Below are 18,476 nucleotides of genomic sequence, written 5' to 3'. Positions count from 1 at the left end.
CATGCTCTGCAACTACAACAGCATGCAATATGTAAAAAAAAAAAACAAGCTGTGCTGCAGGAAGGGAGCAGGGCGTGGTTTTGTGTATGCTTCTGGCAGGGATTGGAGCCTGTCTACAGATCCGCTTACTGTCTCCACACAGATCCGATCCCAATGCCGTGGTCTCAGTGTCCGGTCACCATGGTGGCTAGGGGAAACAGAACAGAAGGAATCATTATTCTTAAATGGTGTATGTAGCAGTCATGTATCATCCACTATGAGACCAACAACATATGTGGAATTTTCTGTATCTGTGTTTCTTGCCTTGTTGGTTTTTTAGCCATTACACCAGCCATTTATTGCTTCTTCTTTTAAATTTGTTGTAACAATAACGTTTATAATACTGCTTTTTACATATGTTTTGCTACTTTTTTGTACACTTTGGGCCCACATAATCTCATCAATCTGGGGGGCTTCTTCCTTGTCTATCCCCATCTAAGGATGATGGCCCGCTCTCTTTCAACCTGTAGATTTTGTGGAAGCAATGATGAGTCCTCAGATGAAAAGAACTTGTTTATTTCCAGCCAGCAGTGAACCACATGTAAAACTTTTTTTTAGTTCAGGTTTCTGAGCCGAAAGGTACCTGCCGTTCAGGACACATCCTCGGTGTCCTGAAAAATATATAAATAAACTAGAAAATAAAAATTCCCTAAAAGAATAAACCACTGATTTACTAACAGCTTTTTTTTTTCAGGATGGTGGTTATGCTGTCCTTTCTCTACTGCTTGTGATAAATTTGCTGCTCTTCTGTGTCACCGTTTCCACCTCTGTTTTTGAATGCCGGTCTCTCTCCAAAGTACAGCCAGGTCACCCAGTCAACCAGGTAAGAGACATACAAGATTACTGTATAAAAAGTGTCAAGTCAAGGCACTAGAAAGGTCTAACATCCACCATCTTTTGAAAACCCATTTGCTTTGAGATCCTTGTCGCAGCTCTCCTCTGTGGCCTTAACTAGTATTGTGTTTAGCCATCACCCTGCTCTAGGTACTTATGAATGATAACCAACACAGGGACGAGGCGCATGAATGTAATCAAAGTTGCCCGTAAATGACTAGTAGGGATGAGCCGAACACCCCCCGGTTCGGTTCGCACCAGAACCCGCGAACGGACCAAAAGTTCGCACGAACGTTAGAACCCCATTGACGTCTATGGGACTCGAACGTTCGAAATCAAAAGTGCTCATTTTAAAGGCTAATTTGCATGGTATTGTCCTAAAAAGGGTTTGGGGACCCGGGTCCTACCCCAGGGGACATGTATCAATGCAAAAAAAACTTTTAAAAACGGCCGTTTTTTCGGGAGCAGTGATTTTAATGATGCTTAAAGTAAAAAAAAAAAAGTGAAATATTCCTTTAAATATCGTACCTGGGGGGTGTCTATAGTATGCCTGTAAAGTGACGCGTGTTTCCCATGTTTAGAACAGTCCCTGCACCAAATGTCATTTTTAAAGGAAAAAATCTCATTTAAAACTGCTTGCGGGTTTAATGTCATGTCGGGTCATGGCAATATGGATGAAAATCAGTGAGACAAACGGCATGGGTACCCCCCAGTCCATTACCAGGCCCTTTGGGTCTTGTATGGATATTAAGGGGAACCCTGCACCCAAATTAAAATAAGGAAAGGTGTGGGGCCACCAGGCCCTATATACTCTGAACAGCAGTATACAGGCGGTGCAAACAAGACAGGGACTGTAGGTTTGTTGTTAAGTAGAATCTGTTTGTAATTTTGAACATTTTTAACGTGTTTAGCTCCAGCCAAAAAATCTTTTCTAAGCTTTTTGGAAAACATAGGGAAGGGTTATCACCCCTGTGACATTTGTTTTGCTGTCTTTCCTCCTCTTCAGAAGATTTCACCTCACTTTTTTGTCCCAATGAAAAATGTTTTTTGAAAATTTGGGTTTTTTTGTGGAACAAGGATTGGAAAGCATCAGTGGAAAGGAGAAATTGTTTTCCCATATTAACTCTTACAGGAGAGAATTTCCCTTCCTAGGGGTAGATTTCATCTCACTTCCTGTTGTCTCCTTCCGTTTGCAAGTAGGAGTCGTTTGTAAGTTAGATGTTTGAAAGTAGGGTCCTGCCCTATATACTCAGCAGAAATTTGGGCCTTAGGTGTTGCTGTGGCCACAACACTGTAAGCCCTCACAGGGCCCTGCTGTGAAATATTAGATCAAGAATTGTAATTACATGCCCCTGTTGAACAGGAGCTGAAAAATTAGGCCTTAGGCACTGGTGCTGGTGCCACAACACTGCAACCCCTCACAGACACTCTAGTTGGAACGCAGGAACGAGCCCTGCTGCAAATTATTGCTTCAAAAATTGTAATTACACGCCCCTGTTAGACAGGGGCAGAAAAATTGGGCCTTAGGCACTGGTGCTGTGCCACAACACTGCAACCCCTCACAGACACTCTAGTTGGAACGCAGGAACGAGCCCTGCTGCAAAGTATTGCATCAAAAATTGTAATTACACGCCCCTGTTAGACAGGGGCAGAAAAATTGGGCCCTAGGCACTGGTGCTGGTGCCACAACACTGCAACCCCTCACAGACACTCTAGTTGGAATGCAGGAACGAGCCCTGCTGCAAAGTATTACATCAAAAATTGTAATTACACGCCCCTGTTAAACAGGGGCTGAAAAATTGTGCCTTAGGCACTGGTGGTGGCGCCCAGAACCAAAAATGTTCTTACAAGCTATCAGCGTGATGATTGAGGAGGAAGAGGATAATTACTCAGGGATAGTCACTCAGCATCAGCATAGGCAGTCTTTGAAGGGATCTGAGATTTCAAAAAAAATTATTCGGTTACATCAGCATCAGGTGCTTGGTAGCTGGTGGTGATCCAAGACTCATTCATTTTTATGAAGGTCAGCCGATCGACCGAGTCGGTGGACAGACGCACCCTGTGATCGGTTACCACGCCTCCAGCAGCACTGAATGTGCGTTCCGAAAGAACGCTGGATGCAGGACAGGCCAGTAGCTCAATTGCATACTGTGCAAGCTCTGGCCAGTGATCCATCCTCAAGACCCAGTAACCCAGAGGATTTTCGGTGGGAAAGGTGTCCAAGTCTGATCTTGCCCCTAGGTATTCCTGCACCATGTAAAACAGACGCTGGCGATGGTTGCTGGAACCGATCATACCTTGGGGCTGCGGACCAAAAAATTGTCTGAACGCATCGGTCAGACGGCCACCTTCTCCACCGCTCCTTCTTTGACTGACCGAAGCCTCAGCAACACGTTGTCCAGAAACAGGAGTTTGTAACCTCCCAGTCTCTGGGAACGCGTTGCACAGACCTTTCTGCAAGGCCTCCCGAAGATGTTTCATCCTCTGCTCCCTCTGCGATGGCAAGATAAGGTCCGCAACCTTACCCTTGTAACGTGGATCAAGGAGGGTTGCCAGCCAGTATTGGTCCTTCTCCTTGATACCACGAATACGAGGATCCTTACGCAGGCTTTGCAGGATCAGGGAGGCCATGCAGCGTAGGTTTGCTGAGGCATTCGGTCCGGAGTCCTCTGGGTCACTAAGAACGACATGGTCCGCAGCCACCTCCTCCCAGCCACGTACAAGTCCATGTGTTTCTTGGGACTGATCCCTTAAAGACTGCTGCTGATGCTGAGTGCCAGGCTCCACCTCCATACTGACACAATCTTCCTCCTCCTCCTCTTCCTCCTCGTCCTCTTCCTGTGTGATCGGCGGGCACGCAGGAACACTGTCTGGATAAAGGGGGCCTTGAGAGCTAAGGAAGTCCTCCTCTTCCTGCCTCTGTTCTGCCTCAAGTGCCCTGTCCATTATTCCACGCAGCGTGTGCTCCAACAGGTGGACAAGGGGGACAGTGTCACTGATGCATGCACTGTCACTGCTCACCATCCTCGTGGCCTCCTCGAATGGTGACAGGACAGTGCATGCATCCCTGATCATAGCCCACTGGCGTGGGGAAAAAAAAACAAGCTCCCCTGACCCTGTCCTGGTGCCATAGTCGCACAGGTACTCATTGATGGCCCTCTGCTGCGTGTGCAGCCGCTGCAGCATGGCCAACGTTGAGTTCCACCTGGTGGGCATGTCACAGATTAGGCGGTTCTTGGGCAGGTTAAACTCCTTTTGGAGGTCCGTCAGCCGAGCACTGGCATTATATGACCGGCGGAAATGCACACAGACTTTCCTGGCCTGCCTCAGGACATCCTGTAAGCCCGGGTACCTGCCCAAGAACCGCTGCACCACCAAGTTAAGGACGTGAGCCAAACAGGGCACATGGGTCATTTGTCCCTGTCGGAGGGCAGAGAGGAGGTTGGTGCCATTGTCGCAAACCACCATTCCTGCCTTAAGTTGGCGTGGCGTCAACCACCTCTGAACCTGCCCCTGCAGAGCTGACAGAACCTCTGCCCCAGTGTGGCTCCTGTCCCCCAAGCACACCAGCTCAAGCACCGCATGGCATCTTTTGGCCTGCGTACTTGCGTAGCCCCTTGAACGCCTACGGAGCACCGCTGGTTCCGAGGAAGAGGCCATGGAGGAAGAAGAAGAGGAGGGGGTGGAGGAGAGAGGTGTGTCACAATCAGCATTTTGGAGGCGTGGTGGCGGAACAACCTCCAACACTACTGCACCTTGTCCTGCATCCTTCCCAGCTGCCAGCAGAGTCACCCAATGCGCCGTGAAACTTAGGTAACGTCCCTGTCCATGCCTGCTGGACCATGAGTCAGCGGTAATATGCACCTTACCGCTGACCGCCCTGTCCAGCGAGGCATGGACATTGCCTTCCACATGCCGGTAGAGAGCCGGAATCGCCTTCCGTGAGAAAAAGTGGCGTTTGGGTACCTGCCACTGAGGAACCGCACATTCCACAAACTCACGGAAGGGGGCAGAGTCTACCAACTGAAAAGGCAGCAGTTGAAGTGCTAGCAATTTTGCCAAGCTAGCATTCAACCGCTGGGCATGTGGATGGCTGGGAGCAAACTTCTTTCGGCGGTGCAGCAGCTGGGGCAGGGAAATTTGCCTGGTACAATCTGACGTCGGTGTACCAAAAGCAGATTGCCCACAAGTACTTGGCTGTGACACACCTAATTCTACACCTTCATTCCTCTCACTGCAGGTCTCAGAGAGGACTGAAGGTCTAGTGGGGTTGGAAATCTCAGCTGATGAGGAGCAAGGAGAGATCCTCTTTGTTCTTTGGTGTGGGTCTTTTAGATACGCTTGCCAATGAACTGCATGGCAGGTCAACATATGTCTGGTCAAGCATGTGGTACCCAAGCGGGAGATATTTTGGCCACGCGAGATACGCTTGAGACATATGTTGCAAATAGCAGCGGTGCGATCTGATGCACTCGTCTCAAAAAAGGCCCACACCAAAGAACTTTTTGAATAACGCGCAGAGACTGCAGCGCCCTGCACATGTGGAGCTTTGGGGTGTGATGCAGTCAATGTGCTGCCCTTAGGCTGGCCCCTGGAGGGCATCCTGCCTCGTTGGTGATGTGCTGCCGCCTCCTCCTCCTCCTCCTCCTCCTCCTCCTCCTCCTCCTCTCTCCTATCAGGCACCCACGTTGAGTCAGTGACCTCATCATCCCCTCCCTCCTCATCACTGGAGCAAACCTGGCAGTATGCTGCAGCAGGGGGAGCATGACTGCCAGATTGCTGTCCTTCTTGGGCACCCCCTCTGTCCGCGCTCATGTTACTGCCTTCATCGAGCTCAGTATCGTCATCAGAGCCTTCCAAACGCTGGGCATCCTCCTGGAGCATGTACCCAACACTGTGGTCAAACAGTTCGAGGGAATCCTCATGAGGACATGGTGGAGCTAGGGAAGGAGTCACTGATGACATTGAGCTGAGGGAAGAGGCCGCTGCTTTGCCAGACAAAGCACCCTGGGCATGGGTGAGAGAGGATGAGGAGGATGAGGACGGCTTGGTCATCCACTCGACCAAGTCTTCCGCATGTTGCGGCTCAACATGGCCAGCTGCCGAAAAAAAGGCCAAGCGTGTCCCATGGCCACGTGCTGATGAGGATGCACCGTCTCCACGACCAGCACTAGACACAGAGCCTGCTTGCCCTCTCTTATTGGCTTGTGACTGTCTGCCTCTCCTTCTTGGCCTTCCAGACATACTAATGGCCTGTAGCTGCACTAAGCTGGGATAGAACACCTGTAATTTTCTTCAAGTAGCTTTATATACTGTAACCAGACAAGCCTGCCTGTCAGTAGGAAGATAACAGGAACGGATCTAGCTGAACACTGTGAGCAGGACGCACTGTACTAAATGTAAATAGTCTAGCTGCCTGACCGTGGTACTAATAGGATCAAATAGAACACCTGTAATTTTCTTCAGGTAGCTTTATATACTGTAACCAGACAAGCCTGCCTGTCAGTAGGAAGATAACAGGAACGGATCTAGCTGTACACTGTGAGCAGGACGCACTGTACTAAATGTAAATAGTCTAGCTGCCTGACCGTGGTACTAATAGGATCAAATAGAACACCTGTAATTTTCTTCAGGTAGCTTTATATACTGTAACCAGACAAGCCTGCCTGTCAGTAGGAAGATAACAGGAACGGATCTAGCTGAACACTGTGAGCAGGACGCACTGTACTAAATGTAAATAGTCTAGCTGCCTGACCGTGGTACTAATAGGATCAAATAGAACACCTGTAATTTTCTTCAGGTAGCTTTATATACTGTAACCAGACAAGCCTGCCGGTCAGTAGGAATTTAACAGGAACGGATCTAGCTGAACACTGTGAGCAGGACGCACTGCACTAAATGTAAATAGCAGGAACGGATCTAGCTGAACACTGTGAGCAGGACGCACTGCACTAAATGTAAATAGCAGGAACGGATCTAGCTGAACACTGTGAGCAGGACGCACTGCACTAAATGTAAATAGCAGGAACGGATCTAGCTGAACACTGTGAGCAGGACGCACTGCACTAAATGTAAATAGCAGGAACGGATCTAGCTGAACACTGTGAGCAGGACGCACTGCACTAAATGTAAATTGCAGGAACGGATCTAGCTGAACACTGTGAGCAGGACGCACTGCACTAAATGTAAATAGTCTAGAAGATAACAGGAACGGATCTAGCTGAACACTGTGAGCAGGACGCACTGCACTAAATGTAAATAGCAGGAACGGATCTAGCTGAACACTGTGAGCAGGACGCACTGCACTAAATGTAAATAGCAGGAACGGATCTAGCTGAACACTGTGAGCAGGACGCACTGCACTAAATGTAAATAGCAGGAACGGATCTAGCTGAACACTGTGAGCAGGACGCACTGCACTAAATGTAAATAGCAGGAACGGATCTAGCTGAACACTGTGAGCAGGACGCACTGCATTAAATGTAAATAGTCTAGATAGAAGATAACAGGAACGGATCTAGCTAAACTGAATACAGTGTATATATATATATGCAACACCTGGGATGCATATATATACACAATACACTGTAAGTGCAGCTAACTGACTGACTGTTCTGCCTAATCTATCTAACTCAAATCAAATGACACTGTCTCTCTCTCTCTCTGTCTCTCAGCACACCGGAACACACACTACACAGGGCCGCCGTGCAGGCGGCCTTATATAGTGTGGGGTGTGTACTAAATCCCCTGAGCCATAATTGGCCAAAGCCACCCTGGCTTTGGCCAATTACAGCTCTCTATACTGACGGCGCTGTGATTGGCCAAGCATGCGGGTCATAGTGCATGCTTGGCCAATCATCAGCCAGCAATGCACTGCGATGCCGCAGTGAATTATGGGCCGTGATGCGCCACACGAATTTAGCGCGAACGGCCCATAACGTTCGCAATTCGGCGAACGATCGAACAGCCGATGTTCGAGTCGAACATGGGTTCGACTCGAACACGAAGCTCATCCCTAATGACTAGTAATGTACTCCGGTCGCTGCTCCCAAACTCATGAGACCAGCTGAGACAGATTAGAAAATTTGACACAGGGAGCACTGTTCCGGTGATTTAGTAGAAGCAAACGAAGGAATTAAACGTTTAGATCTGTAATGGCAACAGTATCAAAACATGTGACGAATGTCAACTGTTAAGCAGTAAAAAGAAAGTGCCCAGTGAACATAGTGACTAATGGCTGCAGTAGTATCCTCCACAGAGCCATAAGAAAGGGATGGATGGCTGCCAGATACCCTAATCCTGTGGAGGAAGGATGGTGAACCCGGAGAAATGCAGGCTACACTCCTGAGTCTCGAGCAGTGCCAGATGGAAGGAGGCTGTAGAAAAATCATGGAGCTCCTGGAGGAAGGCTGAGAATCCTGGAGGAGCGCTCTCTACTCCCGATGGTCAGGGAGATATTGCAAGACTAGTCAGTCCCAATCTGGGGACAACAGGAACAGACAAGGGAGCTGGTGTCCAGGTCGGTGCATAGAAAGGCAGCGGCAAGCACCAACAGGCTCAATCCATAGGGCAATGGAGGGAAAGGTGCGGATGATATGGAGAAGTACCGAAGCTCAGTCAGGGACTACATGTTTCGGGGATTAACCCCTTTGTCAAGTCACCTGATCTGAGACATCAGGGGTGGAGATATAAATACTAGCATTAGGGGGTGGGACAGTCTAATTTTGAATAACACCACAGGCTCCACCTCTTTAATCAGATGATTTTTTTCAGTAAAAAATAAATAGAAATATTCATATTGGAGAGGATAGGTTGTAAACCTAAAAGTGTACCTGTATGTATTGGACATCTTCCAATGGGGATACCGCAGAAAACAACATTCAAGAGGTGACAGTATTGCCTCCTGAATGCCTATCATCTGCAGCTGCACAGCTGTGAAAAGCAACCCACCACAGACCACCCTTAGGGTGTAAACAAACCCTAATTCCGCGTACATGCGGTCGGAATTTCCGAAGGGAAATGTTCGATGTGAGCTTGTGGTCGGAAAGTCTGACCGTGAGTATGCTCCATCGAACTTACGCTGTTGCAATTTCTGCACACAAATGTTTGGCGGAAAATTTGAGAACCTGCTCTCAAATTTCGAGTGTGTGTACACAAGTGTACACAGAAAAGTCCACGCATGCTCGGAATCAAGCAGAAGAGCCTCACTGGCTATTGAACTTCATTTTTCTCGGCTCGCCGTAAGTCTTGTATGTCACCGCGTTCTTGACGTTCGGAATTTCCGACAACATTTGTGTAACCGTGTGTATGCAAGACAAGTTTGAGCCAACATCCTTCAGAAAAAAAATACATGGTTTTGTTGGCGGAAAGTCCGATCGTGTGTACGCGGCATTAGAGTGGATCTCAGCTCACTTAAGGGAGATTTTCTTCTTCTTCCTATTGCATCTCCAGGAAAGGAAGTTAAGTGGAAATTCCCCAGCAGGACATAGAATAAGTAAAATAATTTACCTGGCAAGGGTTTTCAGCCTTCTCTACTCTATTCATGACTTTAAAAAGTTTGTGCTATACTTACACTTTAAGTAGCTCCATCCATAAAGTGTAACCAGAGGCTAAGCTTCTTTTCTTTTAGATCTGTGGTGAGGGGTTAGAACCACTGTCCAATTTGTATTGATAGAGAAAAACAAGGAAGAGGGGCGCCACTGAATATGTATCAAATTAAATTTATTATTAAAAACAATATCCACTCACATGTAAAACTGAAGTGTAGATCTCAGGTACATCTCATAACACAAGAAGGAGCGGAGGACTACAAGTGGCAGCAATTCCAAATGCACTGACATAACCTCTCATAGGCTGGAGATGAGCTGCACTGAGCCAATGTTGTAGTCCATAAACACACCAAAAGCAGGAGAGCAGGGGAGCCGTCTAGGATGGTGTGGGTTCCAGGAAAGGAGGGTGAGGGCGTCCAAGCTGGTACTTCCATGTAAAGCCATGGGTCCCAAAGTCTCGTCCGGCGTCCGTGATGGAAGTGAAGCACAGCCGTGTGATCAGAGCCAGAATGAGGCTTGGATTGCAAACACTGTGGCGCCGAGCTGTGACGTCACTCCTGAGCTATCTCAGAAATGCGTCGCACAGGAGTGACGTCACAGCTCGGCACCACAGTGTTTGCGATCCAAGCCTCGTTCTGGCTCCGATCACACGGCCGTGCTTCACTTCCATCACGGACGCCGGACGAGACTTTGGGACCCATCGCTTTACACGCAAGTACCAGCTTGGACGCCCTCACCCTCCTTTCCTGGAACCCACACCACCCTAGACGGCTCCCCTGCTCTCCTGATTTTGGTGTGTTTATGGACTACAACATTGGCTCAGTGCAGCTCATCTCCAGCCTATGAGAGGTGATGTCAGTGCATTTGGACTTGCTGCCACTTGTAGTCCTCCGCTCCTTCTTGTGTTATGAGATGTACCTGAGATCTATACTTCAGTTTTACATGTGAGTGGATATTGTTTTTAATAATAAATTTAATTTGATACATATTCAGTGGCGCCCCTCTTCCTTGTTTTTCTCTAGCACGTTGGACCCGGCTTTTTGGTTCTTTTTGGCGGCTGCCCTGAATGACTCTGTATTCCACCCATATATATGTCATATATATATTTGTATGGATCCTGCCCCTGTGTGCATAGGCAATGGTATATAAGGTATTTTGTATTGCGCCTTCTTTTACTTGTCTCACAATTTGTATTGCTGTCTTAGTCCTTGTTAGGGAGATCCACTTTCTTTATTTGCCCCAATCACCAATGTCACCAGTAATGGTACTGAGGGTAAATACAAAAATTTGAGTTGCCACCAGAACAGGAATCGAGAGGAAATCGTCCAATGGTGACACTTGTTCCCGCAACAGCTGTCTAAGGCTTCGTGTACACTGGCCTACATTTGCTGTGACCATGGGAAAATGCAAAATGCGGCAAAATCTCTGTATGTTTTTGCCGTGTTTTGCATTTTCTCATCTCATTTTTTGGTCAAAATGTTCCTATCCTGAACACGATTCTTCAGAAGACGGAGGGTAAAGCTCACCTAAATGCGACAGGTCCTAAACTCTGCTAAAAGCCTATGTGTACATTGATACGCAGGCTTTTATGGAGCACTAAAAACACCAAATGCTCCTAAACTCAAGTTTAGGATCTGCCAGTGTAGGCTAGGGTACATAAAGCCTTAGAATGGATTTCCCCCACAATGAAATGATATCCTCTCACATCCTACTCAGTCTACAGGAAGTGAAAGGAAATCTCCTGAGACACAGATGGTAAAAAAAAAAAAAAAAAATTAAAATAGTAGTGGTTTTAACCCTTACTCAACTTACTCTATGCAAAATGATTTTTGGCTTTAAATATACTTTAAACATACACACCACTAAACAAGAAAAGGGAGATAGTTTTGTGCTGCTGACTTCACCTTGGTATCTTCCAATGTTTTAAGAAGAAGTTTGCCAACCATCACCCAAAACTGTCATATCAAGCTTCAGTAAACTAAAGCCTAATGCCAGCCAAATGTTTAATTCTGTTTAGTATAGAACGGGGAAGTTAAAACCTTTGTCAGATATATATTGCCGCTTGTGTCTCTAAGATGGGAAATCTCTCCAATGGGGGCACTGTAGGCAGGTGCAGTCTGCTTTCTCCACTGCAGTTGGAGCTCTTCTGTATCAGCACTGTTGTTGGAGAGGAAGTCAAAAAAACCTCTATGGTTTCCTGGGTCACTGGGGAAGCTATCCTATCGGACACTGTCACCTCCGGTGACCCTAGCAGCCATTCTGGGTCAGGCAGAGGCTTTATAAGACCCTGGCTCCCAGGCTTGTTGCACTTTTTGCCAGTTGGAAAAGTAGGAATAGGTACCCTGCCTGTTAGAGAGAGGACTAGCGGTAAGGGAAAGGTTCCTGACGAGTAGGGATGAGCCGAACACCCCCCTGTTCGGTTCGCACCAGAACATGCGAACAGGAAAAAAGTTCGTTCGAACACGCGAACACCGTTAAAGTCTATGGGGCACGAATATGAATAATCAAAAGTGCTCATTTTAAAGGCTTATATTCATGGTATTGTCATAAAAAGTGTTTGGGGACCTGGGTCCTGCCCCAGGGGACATGTATCAATGCAAAAAGAAGTTTTAAAAACAGACGTTTTTCAGGAGCAGTGATTTTAATAATGCTTAAAGTCAAACAAAAAAAAAAGTGTAATATCCCTTTAAATTTCATAGCTGGGGGGTGTCTATAGTATGCCTGTAAAGGGGCGCATGTTTCCCGTGTTTAGAACAGTCTGACAGCAAAATGACATTTCAAAGGAAAAAAGTTATTTAAAACTACTCGCGGCTATTGCATTGCCAGTCCGACAATACACATAGAAGTTCATTGATAAAAACGGCATGGGAATTCCCCACAGGTGAACCCCCGGAACCAAAATTTTTTAAAAAATGACGTGGGGGTCCCCCTAAATTCCATACCAGGCCCTTCAGGTCTGGTATGGATATTAAGGGGAACCCCGCGCCAAAAAAAAACAAAAAAAAAACGGCGTGGGGTCCCCCCAAGAATCCATACCAGACCCTTATCCGAGCACGAAACCTGGCAGGCCGCAGGAAAAGAGGGGGGGACGAGAGAGCGCCCCCCCTCCTGAACTGTACCAGGCCACATGCCCTCAACATTGGGAGGGTGCTTTGGGCCCCAAAACACCTTGTCCCCATGTTGATGAGGACAAGGGCCTCATCCCCACAACCCTGGCCGGTGGTTGTGGGGGTCTGCGGGAAGGGGGCTTATCGGAATCTGGAAGCCCCCTTTAACAAGGGGACCCCCAGATCCCGGCCCCCCACTGTGTGAAATGGTAAGGGGGTACTTGTACCCCTACCATTTCACTAAAAAACTGTCAAGAATGTTAAAAATGACAAGAGACAGTTTTTGACAATTCCTTTATTTAAATGCTTCTTCTTTCTTCTATCTTCCTTCATCTTCTTCTGGTTCTTCTGGCTCTTCTGGTTCTTCCTCCGGCGTTCTCGTCCAGCATCTCCTCCGCAGCATCTTCTTCTTCTCCTCGGGCCGCTCCGCACCCATGGCATGGGGGAGGCTCCCGCTGTTCTCTTCATCTTCTTCTCTTCTTCATCTTCTTCTTCATCTTCTTCATCTTCTTCTCTTCTTCTCTTCTTCTCTTCTTCATCTTCTTCTCCGGGCCGCTCCGCACCCATGCTGGCATGGAGGGAGGCTCCCGCTGTGTGACGGCATCTCCTCTTCTGACGATTCTTAAATAACGGGGGGCAGGGCCACCCGGTGACCCCGCCCCCTCTGACGCACGGTGACTTGACGGGACTTCCCTGTGACATCACGGGAAGTCAGGGAACATCAGGGAAGTCCCGTCATGTCCCGTGCGTCAGAGGGGGCGGGGTCACCAGGTGGCCCCGCCCCCGTTATTTAAGAACCGTCAGAAGAGGAGACGCCGTCACACAACGGGAGCCTCCCTCCATGCCAGCATTGATGCGGAGCGGCCTGGAGAAGAAAAAGAAGAAGAGAAGAAGATGAAGAAGAAGATGAAGAAGAAGAGAAGAAGATGAAGAGAAGAGCGGGAGCCTCCCCCCATGCCATGGGTGCGGAGCGGCCCGAGGAGAAGAGGATAGAAGACGCCGCGGAGGAGATGCTGGACGAGAACGCCGGAGGAAGAACCAGAAGAACCAGAAGATGAAGGAAGATAGAAGAAAGAAGAAGCATTTAAATAAAGGAATTGTCAAAAACTGTCTCTTGTCATTTTTAACATTTTTGACAGTTTTTTAGTGAAATGGTAGGGGTACAAGTACCCCCTTACCATTTCACACAGGGGGGGTGGGATCTGGGGGTCCCCTTGGTAAAGGGGGCTTCCAGATTCTGATAAGCCCCCCGCCCGCAGACCCCCACAACCAGCGGCCAGGGTTGTGGGAATGAGGCCCTTGTCCTCATCAACATGGAGACAAGGTCTTTTGGGGGGCTACCCCAAAGCACCCTCCCAATGTTGAGGGCATGTGGCCTGGTACGGTTCAGGAGGGGGGGTGCTCTCTCGTCCCCCCCTCTTTTCCTGCGGCCTGCCAGGTTGCGTGCTTGGATAAGGGTCTGGTATGGATTTTTGGGGGGACCCCACGTGTTTTGTTTTTTTTTGGCGTGGAGTTCCCCTTAAAAATCCAAATTTAGGGGGACCCCTATGTCATTTTTAAAAAAAATTTTGGCCGGGGTTCCCCTGTGGGGAATTCCCATGCCGTTTTTATCAATGAACTTCTATGTGTATTGTCGGACCGGCAATGCAATAGCCGCGAGTAGTTTTAAATAACTTTTTTCCTTTGAAATGTAATTTTGCTGTCAGACTGTTCTAAACACGGGAAACATGCGCCCCTTTACAGGCATACTATAGACACCCCCCAGTTACGAAATTTAAAGGGATATTACACTTTTATTGTTAGACGTTGTTTTAGGAGCAGTGATTTTAATAATGCTTAAAGTCAGTTTTTAAAACTTCTTTTTGTATTGATACATGTGGGGCAGGACCCAGGTCCCCAAACACTTTTTATGACAATAACTTGCATATAAGCCTTTAAGATTAGCACTTTTGATTTCTCCCATAGACTTTTAAAGGGTGTTCCGCGGCATTCGAATTTGCCGCGAACACCCCAAATTGTTCGCTGTTCGGCAAACTTGCGAACAGCCAATGTTCGAGTCGAACATGAGTTCGACTCGAACTCGAAGCTCATCCCTACTGACGAAGAGGGACTTCAGGCCACATTCTGCTACCTGAACAGAAACTTTCAATCTGACTGATAACTGTTCTCATGCTTCACATTACTGTAAACTGTGAGTGCACCCAGTTGGGCAGCCTTCCCACGGGGTTTGTTGAACTGCTGCTTTACCATTTTAATACAAGTTCTTCACTGCATCTGAATGTGTGACATTATTATTGCCACACCACGCTGCACTCCACCTACAGCACAGACAAAACAAAAACATATTTTTAGCAGGATGAGATCCATGAATTACTGATCTGATGACAGCTCCCTTACCTTTCTATGAGTATCACAGGCACAGGAAATGAGGGAAAAACTCCCCAATGTGGTCACAGATGGAAATTGGATTCTGGTAGAACCTACCTCTGCCCCACTCCAAAGTAAATGTTTTATGTTAGGCTTTAAGTCTTTATGAAACCTACTGACCACATTTATTTTAATTCAAAGGGTTAATAATATGTGAAGTTTCAGATGTTCCTCAAAAGAAAGGACGTGTGTCTATGTAAAAATCAAAAACATTTACTAAAGTAGCAAAGAACTTTATTTACATGACTATACCTCATTCCCTACACCAAGATAGAACCTTTTGGATTAATTGATTAAATTTGCACTGTAAATGGATATTTTGTCTTACTGCCATAAAAAGCCACAGTAACCACGAAGGAGGAGATAAATAACTCTGTGTTGCAGTTAGCAAAATGTCTAGAAGTCAAAGTTTTTCAATTCAATAAATCAATCCATATGCCAGTGTATACAAATTTGCAAGTGAAACAGGCCCCACGTTTATAGGTGCCCTTAGTTCAGCATAATTAGTGATTTATACAAAAGTGACTCCAGACTTATGACCCCCTGTCGAGTGTCGAGTGTAGATGGGACACCTTTCTCTTACCATCTATTACATATATACAAGCTTAGATAAGTAATAACTGGATCAGAAGATTGGAGCACCACAACAATATGTTGAAATCCAAAAAAAGAAGCTTACTACATGCTTGGAATAAAATCTAATAGCCAACACATTTTGGGGGCCACACTTTGCTCCCTTCATCAGGGCCTAAAAGAGAGGCTGTTAAGGACTTAGGTTATGGATAAAATCTGGAAAATTGTATATTAAAGAATCTCTGTCCTCTTCAGGAGCGGACAACTGTTGCAGCCCATGATCCAACTACTACATTTACATCCCAAGGTTTCCAGGGAGGTCTTCGGTGTACAAAATCAGCTCACATATCTCCGAGATGCCCCATTAAGACAGTATTAGTATAGTTTTGATAAAACCAATTATATGTACCAAGTAACATTCACCTAAGGTTCCAGCAGCAAAAATTCCACAACCTCAAACAAGTTTAGATATAACCAGACCTTCCTGGAACCACTGAGATTTTTTTTTTTTTTTTAAGTTAGGATTTTTTTAAAAACCTGGGAATTAAACAAATAGAAGCTTCATCTTGTTTGTTGTTCGTTATTGTGGATTATGTTCACGTCTAAGAGCTTTCCTTCTAGGATTCAATTTTATCAGAAATTTGTCTTCATACCCTCTAGTACTAAACCTTGGTCATAATATTTTGGCTTTCTCCTCAAAAATAATATCCTTTATTTTCTTGTTCTTTTCCCTTCTGAAGGTGTTTGTGATACAAAATGATGCCGGCCGTGCTATGAATCCTGGTGCCTTTCCCTTTCCTGTAACTACCACTTATGCTCAACCATCACCGGCGCCACCACCAACATATCCATATCCATTCAATGTAGTTAAACCTTGACAAATCCATTAATAAAGAACACCTGTCACTTGCCTATTTTAATGGGATGGTCAGCTTTTTATTGGATTGTTTCCTAATTATTATGAATTACTAACTTAGCAATATTAGTAAATTATTAGGTTGTTTTTCTAAAAGTGATTACTATTGCCAAAAAAAAGGTTGGAATGGGACCCACCTTGAGAAAGGGAATTGTCTTTTTCAAATGAAAGCAGGTTACAATCGTAAGTGTACATAATATCACATAATTTTCTTTATGAAGTCCTAGACATCCATATTTCTAAACTCAATATAGCCAATAGAACAAATAGCACTTTTTCTATTTTGTTTTTATTACCATCCTAGGAATAATGTATAACATAGTCATGTAAAGAAGAAATAAAACTAATCCAGAGGTAAATTCCTCAGTAAACTCTTGTGATGTGCTGTTATTCATCCATTATCTAAAAAGCATATTCTCATATTACAATGCATCTTAAGTTTCAGTTTGTACAGTATGTCCAGAATTAGGCCACTTACCCCAAACTCTATTGAATTTTTTTAAGCATCCTTTGGCTTCATAAGTCCTGTCATTTTATATAATGTTACATTGGCATTAACCAGGCCCTTCCAGGAAGTTAATGTAAGATGGTCTCTCTTAATCCAATTGATGACAATCAGCTTACGGACATAGAATAGTAATCTCAGCAAAGTCTTCATGTTGTTACTCATAACTACATCCTGAAAAATGCCTAGACGTCCCAATAATGGGCTACAAATATTTGGGAGGTCAAATGTATCAGCAATAAATTAGGTCACCTGTGACCAGAGAGGGCATATCCTGTTACAGTCCCACACCATATGGAGAAATGACCCCTCTGCTGCCAAACATTTATGACATGTGGGAGAGTCTCTTCTGCCCATTTTATACAGTCTAAGGGGTGTGTAGTACATTTGGTGCAAGTACCTGAGTTGTATCATTTTGTCCCTGGCCGAGATAACTGTGGGTGTATATGAGGCCAACACTGTCTCCCACTGTTCCTCCATTAGCTCAGGTATAATAGTGGTCCATCCTTCCCTGATTTTCTTCTCTTTTGGGTTTTCTTTGCCTATCAATAGACTATAATAGCTAGATATTAATTTAGTGTGGTCAGGGGTGCCAAGGAGTTTTTCCAGGTTCGTATTTTCTAAGGATATTGATTCAGTCCTGAACTGAGTTTGTGCCACATGTTTTAGTCTGGTATATTGGAATGCCCAGGGGTCAGAAACTCTCAGTTCCCTCCTCAGTTGCAAACGTTTTGATGTCACCCGCATCATATAATTGGTGAAGGTACATGAGTCCAAATTTAGACAATTTATAGCCATCCTTGAGATGGAAAAATTTTTTCAGACACGTGTTGAACATAATGGAGTATTGGGGAATAAGTGAAGGGGGACATCGTTATGTTTCAGACCAATCCCTAAGATACGTTTAGCAGATTTAAGCATCAACCTACCTCCCTCATCAGTGCCATTACAGTGCTTATCAGTGAGTGCTTATTAGTGCCATCAGTGCAGCAATGTGAGTGGGCTGGATTTGGAGTGCCCACAATGCTCATCAGTGTGTGCTTATCAGTGCAGCAGCAAGTGTGGGCTGGATTTGGAGTGCCCAGAGTGCTCATCAGTGCCATCATAGTGCTCATTAGTGCCAAATCAGTGCCATCACAATGCTCATCAGTGACCTATAGTGCCATATCTGTGCCCATCAGTGCCCCTACAGTGTCATCAGTGCCACTACAGCAGTGGTTCTCAACCTCAGTCCTCAAGTACCCCCAACGGTCCATGTTTTCAGGTTTTCCTTGATTTAATGCAGCTGTGCAAAGTAAATATCAATGATATGGTATTGATAAGAGGTATTTTATCTAAGGGAAATTCCCAAAACATGACCCGTTGGGGGTACTTGAGGACTGAAGTTGTGAACCACTGCCCTATAGTGCTACTACAGTGCTTATCAGTGCCATCAGTAAAGCAGCGTGAGTGGGCTGGATTTGGAGTGCCCACAGTGCTCATTGATGCCACATCAGTGCCATCACAATGCTCATCAGTGCCATCAC

General features: G+C 46.0%; 1 protein-coding gene across 1 annotated transcript in view; it reads left to right on the top strand.

Moving 5' to 3' along the window:
• LOC141106735 (membrane-spanning 4-domains subfamily A member 8-like) overlaps positions 1-16,764 on the top strand; it is a 76,912-nt gene extending 60,148 nt beyond the window's left edge. The window contains exons 5-6 of the mRNA XM_073597666.1: positions 734-862; positions 16,270-16,764. Coding sequence (XP_073453767.1) covers positions 734-862; positions 16,270-16,407 — 267 coding nt within the window. The 3' untranslated portion in view covers positions 16,408-16,764. The remainder of the gene's footprint in view (positions 1-733; positions 863-16,269) is intronic.
• The last annotated feature ends 1,712 nt before the right edge of the window (positions 16,765-18,476 follow it).

The sequence above is a fragment of the Aquarana catesbeiana genome, linkage group LG08, assembly GCF_042186555.1.
Source record: "Aquarana catesbeiana isolate 2022-GZ linkage group LG08, ASM4218655v1, whole genome shotgun sequence".
Classification (NCBI taxonomy): Eukaryota; Metazoa; Chordata; class Amphibia; order Anura; family Ranidae; genus Aquarana; species Aquarana catesbeiana.
Note: the sequence above shows the minus strand (reverse complement) of the source record. Positions and strands in the feature narration are given on the sequence as shown.